Genomic DNA, 10,197 nt, shown 5'->3' with positions numbered 1-10,197 from the left:
CCCCTCTCTCCCCTCCCACCTCTCTCCCGTTCTTCCCTTCCCCTCTTCGATTATGAGGACACTCAGTCCTCGTTTATTGTCATTTAGAAATGCATGCATTAAAAAATGATACAACGTTCCTCCAGAATGATATCACAGAAACACAGGACAAACCAAGACTAAAACTGACAAAACCACATAATTATAACATGTAGTTACAACGGTGCAAAGCAATACCGTAATTTGATAAGGAGCAGACCATGGGCACGGTAAAAAAAAAGTCTCGAAGTCCTGATAGCCTCATCATCTCATGCAGACGGCAGAAGGGAGAAACTCTCCCCACCATGAGCCTCCCAGCGCCGCCAACTTGCCGATGCACTGGAAGCACCCGACTGCAGCCGACTCTGAGTCCGTCTAAAACTTCGAGCTTCCGATGCAGCCTCTCTGAGCACCATCCTCTGCCGAGCGCTTCGGCTCTTCCCGGCCGCCGGGCAACAGGCAAAGCCGAGGACTCGGGGCCTTCCCCTCCGGAGATTCCCGACCGCACAGTAGCAGCGGCAGCGAGACAGGCATTTCAGAAGTTTCACCAGATGTTCCCCAGTGCTCTCACGTCCGTCTCCATCAAATCAGGGTTGTGCACGGCACCCTACTTGACAGATAACAGACATCACCACCGGAGTGGCCGCTGCGAGTCTGCGTGGCGCCACCATCTTCTCCTCCTTCCTTTCTCAACCCCCCCCCCCTCGCCCTTTCTCTCTCCCCTCCCACTCCACTCTGCTGGCTCTCTTCCGCTCTCTTTCAGCCCCTCTCTCTCTCTCCCCCCACCTTCCTCCCACTCCTCTCCCCTTTCCCCTCTCTCGCCCTCTCTTCCCCCCTTTTTCTCTACCCCTCCCCTCTCCGACCCCCTCTTCCCCTCGCCCCTCCTTTCTCGCCATTTCTTCCCCATCTTTTCTCCCCTCCCCTCCCTCGTCGCCTCGCTTCGCCTCAGTCGCCCCCCTCCCCTCTCCCCCACCCCTCTCCTCTGGCCTCCTGACCCCTCCCCTCAAGTATCGGCCTCTCCCCCCAGATATCGACGAGTGCGCGGAAGGCAGGCCCTGCGGCCAGTTCTGCGTTAACTACATCGGCGGCTTCCTTTGTACCTGCGGCGTCGGGTACCGCTTGCTGGAGGACGGCGTCAGCTGCGGGGGTGAGAATCTGGGGGTGGGGAGGGGTCGAGGGTGTAGGGATAGAGGAGGGAGGGTGGGGGGTGTCTGGAGGATGGAGGGAGGGAGCGGCGAGAGGGTTGGGATCAGGGAGGGGCGGGAGTGAAGGCAAAGAGGGAGGGTGGGCGAGGAGGGACGGAGAGCGGCGAGGGGGCGTTGGGGATGGGGGACGGAAGGGGGCGGGAGCGAACCGAAGAGGGAAGAGGGACGAGGAGGGAGGGCTTTCGGTGAGGAGGAAGTGGGTCGGGGTGGTGACCGCGAGGAGGAATGCGGAGGCGCGAGGGTGTAGGGGCGGCGAAGAGGGAAGGTTTCGTCGGGAGAGGCGAGGAAGGGGCGAGGAGGGCGAACGGAGGGATGGCGGAGGCGGGGAGGGATTTGGACGGCAGGGAGTCGGCGTGTGGCGAGGAGGGAGGTCACGCTGGCGAGGGAGTGGAGCATCGCAGGCGAGCCGGTGAGATTGGTTCAGGGCTGCCTACGGCGCGGAGGCCGGGAGAGCCGCCGATGGAAGGAGCGTCTGGCGGTACAGGGAGGATGGAGCGCGACGGGAAGGAGAGGAATCTGTTGACGGGAGAGGGAAGTCGAAGCGGGAGGCTAAATGGTGAGAAGGGCGCGATAGAAAGAGGCATGGCGACGGGGAGGGGTCGCCACCAGAGAAAGAGGGGGCACTGCACAGGACACGGGGCACAGGCGAGACCGGAGCTCAGTGTGAGAGAGGTTGGACTATGAGGAGGAAGCATCACAGTGGGGGGGGGGGGGGGGGGAGAGAGAGGACCGTCGGTACAGCTAGGGCGCGGTGAGGAGGGAGCGCTCTGGGGGTGGGGGGGCGAATGGTGATGAGAGAGAGAGAGTGCCTCTTTAGAGAGGCTACCAGGCGAGGAGGGGATATGACACAGAGAGCGAGAGAGAGAGAGAGGGGGTGAGAGTGCGAGAGAGAGAGACAGAGACAGAGGGGGGAGAGTGGGTGAGAGAGTGGGAGAGAGAGGGAGAGTGTGAGAGCGGAGGCAGCGAAGGTGGAGATAATGGTTAGCCTAGGTGTAAAAGGACGAGGCAGCGCCACGGGGCGGGAGGGGTGCACGGTGGGAGAGAGGAGGAGGGGTAGGAGGGGATGACGGAGATGCGGAGGATTGTCGAGGAGGGAGGGGGTGACGGAGACTGGGGATTGTAGGGGAGGGAGGGGTGACGGAGACGGGGAAGGGTATAGGTGTGGGAGTGGGTGATGGAGACGGGGAGGGGTGTAGGGGAGGGAGGAGGTGACGGAGACGGGGAGGGGTGTAGGAGAGGGAGGGGGTGAGGGAGATGGGGAGGGGTGTAGGGGAGGGAGGGGGTGACGGAGACGGGGAAGGGGTGTAGAGGAGGGAGGGGGTGACGGAAACGGGGAGGGGTGTAGGGGTGGGAAGGGGTGACGGAGACAGGGAGGAGTGTAGGGCAGAGAGGGGATGATGGAGACGGGGTAGGGTATAGGTGTGGGAGTGGGTGACGGAGACGGGGAGGGGTGTAGGGGAGGGAGGGGTGACGGAGACGGGGAGGGGTGTAGGGGAGGGAGGGGGTGACGGAGACGGGGAAGTGGTGTAGGGGAGGGAGGGGGTGACGGAGACGGGGAAGGGGTGTAGGGGAGGGAGGGGGTGACGGAGACGGGGAAGGGTATAGGTGTGGGAGTGGGTGATGGAGACGGGGAGGGGTGTAGGGGAGGGAGGAGGTGACGGAGATGGGGAGGGGTGTAGGAGAGGGAGGGGGTGAGGGAGATGGGGAGGGGTGTAGGGGAGGGAGGGGGTGACGGAGACGGGGAAGGGGTGTAGAGGAGGGAGGGGGTGACGGAAACGGGGAGGGGTGTAGGGGTGGGAAGGGGTGACGGAGACAGGGAGGGAGTGTAGGGCAGAGAGGGGATGATGGAGACGGGGTAGGGTATAGGTGTGGGAGTGGGTGACGGAGACGGGGAGGGGTGTAGGGGAGGGAGGGGTGACGGAGACGGGGAGGGGTGTAGGGGAGGGAGGGGGTGACGGAGACGGGGAAGGGGTGTAGGGGAGGGAGGGGGTGACGGAGACGGGGAAGGGTATAGGTGTGGGAGTGGGTGATGGAGACGGGGAGGGGTGTAGGGGAGGGAGGAGGTGACGGAGACGGGGAGGGGTGTAGGAGAGGGAGGGGGTGAGGGAGATGGGGAGGGGTGTAGGGGAGGGAGGGGGTGACGGAGACGGGGAAGGGGTGTAGAGGAGGGAGGGGGTGACGGAAACGGGGAGGGGTGTAGGGGTGGGAAGGGGTGACGGAGACAGGGAGGAGTGTAGGGCAGAGAGGGGATGATGGAGACGGGGTAGGGGTATAGGTGTGGGAGTGGGTGACGGAGACGGGGAGGGGTGTAGGGGAGGGAGGGGTGACGGAGACGGGGAGGGGTGTAGGGGAGGGAGGGGGTGACGGAGACGGGGAAGTGGTGTAGGGGAGGGAGGGGATGACGGAGACGGGGAAGGGGTGTAGGGGAGGGAGGGGGTGACGGAGACGGGGAGGGAGGGGTTGACGGAGACGGGGAGGAGTGTAGGGGAGGGAGGGGGTGACGGAGACGAGAAGGGGTGTAGGGGAGGGAGGGGGTGACGGAGACGGGGAGGGGTGTAGGGGAGGGAGGGGGTGACGGAGACGGGGAGGGGTGTAGGGGAGGGAGGGGGTGACCGAGACTTCGAGTTATAGGGTAGGGAGGGGTGACGGAGACGGGGTATCACAGGGACGGAACGTGGGGCTCGCAACTCCTATCGCCCAATTCCTACGACGACCCCAACCCCTAATAACCGCCCTCCCCTCTGCCCTACAGGCGTGGACTGTGGGGCTCCCCGGCGCCTCAGGAACGGAGCGACGAATTTTACCTCCACTCTCCTGCAAAGCCGCGTCAAGTACAGCTGTGAAGAGCCCTATTACGCCCTGGAGGGCGCCGGTAAGCCTGTCTCCCTCCGCCGGAGGTCAGAACGGGACCCTTCGCGGCTGTCGTTTCAGCTGCTCCCTCGCCGGGCCTCTTCCTATAGTCCACCGAATCCACTTGTTCCAAATCTCCATATCTACTGTCATTGGAGAGTAGAGAGAGAGCTCTTGGGCTGTATTCCCTGGAGTTCAGCAGAATGCCGAGGGGAGGGGGTAATCTCATAGAAACATTCCGAATGTTAAAAGACCTGAACAGATTAGACATGGCAAAGTTATTTCCCATGGTAGTGGAGTCCAGGACAAGAGGGCACGACTTCATGATTGAAGGACGTCCATTTAGAACTGAGATGGGGAGAAATTACGTTAGTTGGAGGGAGGTAAATCTGTGGAATTTGTAGCCACGAGCGGCTGTGGAGGTGAAGTCATCTGGTGTATTTAAAGCAGAGAGAGATAGATTAGCTAGGGCATCAAAGGGTGCGGGGAGAAAGCAGGGGAGTGGGGAAGACTGGAAGAATTGGATCAGCCCATTATGGAATGGCGGAGCAGACTCGATTGGCTGAATGGCCTACTTCTGCTCCTAAATCTTAATGTCTTATACACGCCCTGCGGTATTTATCAAATGACAGCATTTTGTGAAAATATCTGTTTAAACAAGGCTCCGCCTCTGACAGTCCGCAGAATCTATTTTAATTGGTGCATTTTTGTTCTTGAATATTGCTCCAGACAGCCGCAAAACCCGTTTTAAAAAAGGATGTCTCAGTGTGGAGAGGAAAAAAAAAACAAAATAAAAAAGAATCAAATCGTGCAAACAGTAACACATTCAGAACTGAAAGTTTGCGATAGTGAGACAACAACCACCCCAGGAGCCCGGTAGTTGCAGGCCACCGCCTCAGTTCAGCGCAGAGCTGAACTCAACCTGTACCGTGTCTTGAACCGGCTGCATCTCAGGCCCCGCCGCCCCGACGCGCTCTCTCGGCGGCCCCGGAACGCGCCGACCCCCGTTCCGGCCCCGCCGGGGTGGAGAGGGGGGCTCCAGTGCCTTGAATCGGTCAGGCCTCGGCCCGCACCTCGCCCTCGGATCGGCCCGCCGCCTGCCACCCCGTGAGTTCCGGCAATGCTGCGGCCTTGATCTTTCCAGCATCTTTCAAAAACTTTGGCCCCTCAAAACAGTCTACAGAATCTATTCAAGAGGGGACTCGTCGACCAGCTAAATTCATCAGCAGGGCAGTCGTGAATACCTGCTTGCCATGGCTAGCAGAGCTGGGTTCATTGTGCGCAGACAGTATACGTTACGTGCTTTGTAGAGTATGTGGGGTGGGGTGTGTGTGTGTGTGTGTGCGGGGGGGGGGGAGTCTTATATAACTCTGCCTTCAGTCGTCTGCAACTCGCCAGCGAAACTAGAGCGACGTCTCCCGATAAGAGCAGGCTAATTTTTGTTTGGCGGCTGGGGACTGGGCGGTGGGGGTCGGAGAAGTGTGCCTGCTTTTTTTTTATCGGGAGACGGCGCGTACGGTCTCGTCGGCCCCGTCGGCCGGTCAGCAGGGCTCCGGTTCTCCCGGCGGAAGTGGTCCGGGATTGCTGGCGTAGCGTTGGAAACACTGCTTTCTCCAGCTCAGGTGCCTCCTTTCTTTATCGTCTCTATCTCTCTCTCTCCCCACCATCCCATCTCCCCCGCAGAGGAGTTTGAATGCTCGGCCAGCGCAGAGTGGATCGCCGTTGAGAGCGGGGAGGCAACGATGCCGAAATGCACGCCAGGTGCCGAAACTTTTGACAATTTGTGGCCGTCCCGTTTGTAACTGACCGTGTAACACTCTAAATCGACACTACCCAATCACTGACCGTGTAACACCCTGAATATCAACATTACCCAATCACTGACCGTGTGACACCCTGAACATCAACACTACCCAATCACTGTCCGTGTAACACCCTGAACATCAAGACTACCCAACCACTCACCGTGTAACGCCCTGAACATCGACACTGCCCAATCACTGACTGTGTAACATCCTGAACATCAATACTACCCAATCACTGACCGTGTGACACCCTGAACATCAACACTACCCAATCACTCACCGTGTAACACCCTGAACATAGACACTACCCAATCACTGATCGTGTAACACTCTAAATATCAACACTACCCAATCACTCACCGTGTAACACCCTGAACATCAACACTACTCAGTCGCTGACCTTGTAACACCCTGAATATCAACATTACCCAATCACTGTCCGTGTAACACCCTGAATATCAACATTACCCAATCACTGTCCGTGTAACACCCTGAACATCAACACTACCCAATCACTGACCATGTAACACCCTGAATATCAACATTACCCAATCACTGTGGGTGTAACACCCTGAATATCAACATTACCCAATCACTGACCGTGTAACACCCTGAACATCAACACCACCCAATCACTCACCGTGTAACGCCCTGAACATCAACACTACCCAATCACTGTGGGTGTAACACCCTGAACATCAACACTACCCAATCACTGTGGGTGTAACACCCTGAATATCAACATTACCCAATCACTCACCGTGTAACGCCCTGAACATCAACACTATCCAATCACTGACCGTGTAACACCCTGAACATCAACACTACCCAATCACTGGGATCGCATAACACCCTGAACATCAAGACTACCCAATCACTCACCGTGTAACACCCTGAACATCAATACTACCCAATCACTGACAGTGTGGCACCCTGAACATCAACACTACCCAATCACTGACCATGTAACACCCTGAATATCAACATTACCCAATCACTGTGGGTGTAACACCCTGAATATCAACATTACCCAATCACTGTGGGTGTAACACCCTGAATATCAACATTACCCAATCACTGTCCGTGTAACACCCTGAACATCAACACTACCCAATCACTGACCATGTAACACCCTGAATATCAACATTACCCAATCACTGTGGGTGTAACACCCTGAATATCAACATTACCCAATCACTGACCGTGTAACACCCTGAACATCAACACTACCCAATCACTCACCGTGTAACGCCCTGAACATCAACACTACCCAATCACTGTGGGTGTAACACCCTGAACATCAACACTACCCAATCACTGGGATCGCATAACACCCTGAACATCAAGACTACCCAATCACTCACCGTGTGACACCCTGAACATCAACACTACCCAATCACTGACCGTGTAACACCCTGAACATCAACACTACCCAATCACTGACCGTGTAACACCCTGAACATCAACACTACCCAATCACTGACCGTGTAACACGCTCTCACCTTTGACGCGTATGTTTGTCTCGGTCCAGCCGAAGCTCGTGTCGTGACCTTCTCATTCTCTGTCTCTCCCCTTCACCCCTTCCCGTTGCCCCTCTTTCCCCTTTCCCTTTATCGCTGTTTTCTCTGTCCTTTCCCCTCGCCCTCCACGCTTTGCTTCTCCCCAAATTCACCTCCTCTCCTCCGCCCTGTCCCTCTCTCCCTTTATCTCCGCCCCCCCGCCACCTTTATTACCCCTCTCCGTCTATCACTTCATTCCGGTCACCTCTTACCCTGCCTCTCTCTCTCTCTCTCTCTTGCGCGCTCTGTCCATCCCTCTCCGCCATGTATTTATTTGCGTTCCCCCCTCCCCATCGCTCCTGGCCTCCACGTACCCCGTTCATCTTCCTCCCCCTCTCCCTCCAACCTCTTCCACCCCGGCCCCTTGCCCCCTCGTCCTCTCCTTTTCTCCTTTCCGCCGTCTCGCTCCCCCCCCCCCCCCCACCTTCTCTGCTCGCCCTCGGCGCTACACCCCCCCCCCTCCCACCCCCACTGTCTCTCTCCCGGCCCCTGCTCTGCGCTCGCCCACCTGACCGTCCCCTCTACCCGCCCCCCCCCTTGCGCTCTCGTTCGCCCCCCACCTCCCATCCCCGGCTTCTCTATCCGCCCCCCGCGCCCCTCTCCCCTCCTTCCTCCCCCGCACTTGCCCTTCCCCCTTCCTGCGTCGGCACGCTGTCCCCTCCCCTCTGAAATTCCACCCTACCCCTCATCCCCACTCGCTCTCCCTCCCTGGCGCCTCCTCTCTCCTCTGCCTCGATCAATCACTCTCACTTTTCCCCGACCCCCTCTCCTTCCCTTCCTTCCCACCCCCACCTCCGCTGCCCCTCTCTCCGTCTACCAATTTCCTCTCCTTCCACTCTCCCGTTCGTTTACCTCCCTATCATTCCCTCTCGCCGTTCCTTCTGTCCCTCCCTACCCCTTCCGCCGTCCTCTCTCTCTCTCTCTGTCCCTCCCGCCTCCTTCTCTCCCTCCGCCCCTTCCCACCACCCTCCACCGTGGCCCCCATCTCTTGGCCCTCGCCCTCCCTCCCTCCCAGTCTGCGGGCCCTGCCACGTCCTCTCGGGCACGGGCCGCATCTTCGGCGGCTCCCTCGCACGGCCGGGCCAGATCCCGTGGCAGGTCCGCCTGCGGCTGCGCTCCATGGCGGGCGGCGGGGCGCTGCTGAGCGACGGCTGGGTGCTGACCGCCGCCCACGTCGTCGAGACGGCGCTCCGGCCCCTGATCATCGCCGGGGTCACCAACCTTCGGACCGCGGGGCGGGAGGAGCCCCAGGAGCTGGAGGCCGAGAAGATATTTCTCCACCCGGGCTACCGCAAGCAGGTCCGGGGACACCCGAACTACGACAATGACGTGGCCCTGGTGAAGCTGAAGAGGAGGGCGAAGTTGGGCCCCACGGTGGCCCCGCTCTGCCTGCCCGGGCCTGGGGAGATCGAGGCACCCTCAATCGGGACCCTGGGTCTGATCGCGGGCTGGGGCAGGACGGAGAATAATTCCCGGCGCTCCTACGACCTCCTCTCGGCCCGGATCCCGGTGGTGGACATGGACCTCTGCCGGCGGGGCGACTACGCAGGCCAGTCCCCTGTCTTCACGGAGAACATGGTGTGCGCCGGACTGCCTGGAACCGACTCCTGCCAGGGCGACGCCGGCGGGGCCTACGTCTTCCTGGGCTCCGGCGACCGGTGCGTGGCCCGCGGGATCGTCTCCTTCGGGCCCCTGCAGTGCGGGAGCTACGGCGTGTACACTCAGCTGGGGAAGTACGCCGACTGGCTGCGGGAGGTGATGGCGGAGAATGGGCAGTGGGAGGACGACGAGTAGGGCGAAGAAACGACTCCTCACCGTCCTCTCTCAATAAAATGAAAGCGAACCATCCACAGAGTCGATTTAAACTTAATAGTCTTTCCACTTAAGCAAAAGCGTCCTTCTGCCAAAAGAGACATAAAAACCAAAATGTACAAATCAGATAGATAGATAGACATACGTTATTGATCCCGAGGGAAATTGGGTTTCGTTACAGTTGCACCAACCAAGAATAGAGTATAAATATAGCAATATAAAACCATAAATAGTTAAATAGTAATATGTAAATTATTCCATGAAATAAGTCCAGGACCAGCCTATTGACTCAGGGTGTCTGACCCTCCAAGGGAGGAGTTGTAAAGTTTGATGGCCAGAGGCAAGAATGACTTCCTATGACGCTCTGTGCTGCGTCTCGGTGGAATGAGTCTCTGGCTGAATGTACTCCTGTGCCCACCCAGTACATTATGTAGTGGATGGGAGACATTGTCCAAGATGGCATGCAACTTAGACAGCATCCTCTTTTCAGACACCACCGTGAGAGAGTCCAGTTCCATCCCCACAACATCACTGGCCTTACGAATGAGTTTGTTAATTCTGTTGGTGTCTGCCACCCTCAGCCTGCTGCCCCAGCACACAACAGCAAACATGATCGCACTGGCCACCACAGACTCGTAGGACATCCTCAGCATCGTCCAGCAGATGTTAAAGGACCTCAGTCTCCTCAGGAAATAGAGACGGCTCTGACCCTTCTTGTAGACAGCCTCAGTGTTCTTTGACCAGTCCAGTTTTATGGCTCCAAAATAATATTCTTTCCTCCAACGATACCAAACCAAGCAGTCAAAGGATTAGACTTGAAATTTACTTTTAAAAGTATTGAGAACGTTTGAAATACTGCTTTCCAATATTTTTCAAGATTCGGGCATGTCCAAAACATATGAATGAGTGAAGCTTCTCCGTTATTTCATCGATCACAATACGGAGATA

General features: G+C 58.1%; 1 protein-coding gene across 1 annotated transcript; it reads left to right on the top strand.

Annotated features, from left to right (window-relative positions):
• Nucleotides 1–967: 967 nt before the first annotated feature.
• On the top strand, nucleotides 968–9,285 carry LOC140192685 (complement C1s subcomponent-like; the record flags this gene model as incomplete). The annotated part of the gene is made up of 4 exons (XM_072250203.1): nucleotides 968–1,165; nucleotides 3,976–4,095; nucleotides 5,757–5,834; nucleotides 8,453–9,285. Coding segments are annotated over 4 exons (1,175 nt in total), but the record flags the coding sequence as incomplete, so codon positions are not given.
• Nucleotides 9,286–10,197: the final 912 nt, after the last annotated feature.

The sequence above is a fragment of the Mobula birostris genome, unplaced genomic scaffold, assembly GCF_030028105.1.
Source record: "Mobula birostris isolate sMobBir1 unplaced genomic scaffold, sMobBir1.hap1 scaffold_2139, whole genome shotgun sequence".
Taxonomy (NCBI): domain Eukaryota; kingdom Metazoa; phylum Chordata; class Chondrichthyes; order Myliobatiformes; family Myliobatidae; genus Mobula; species Mobula birostris.
Note: the sequence above shows the minus strand (reverse complement) of the source record. Positions and strands in the feature narration are given on the sequence as shown.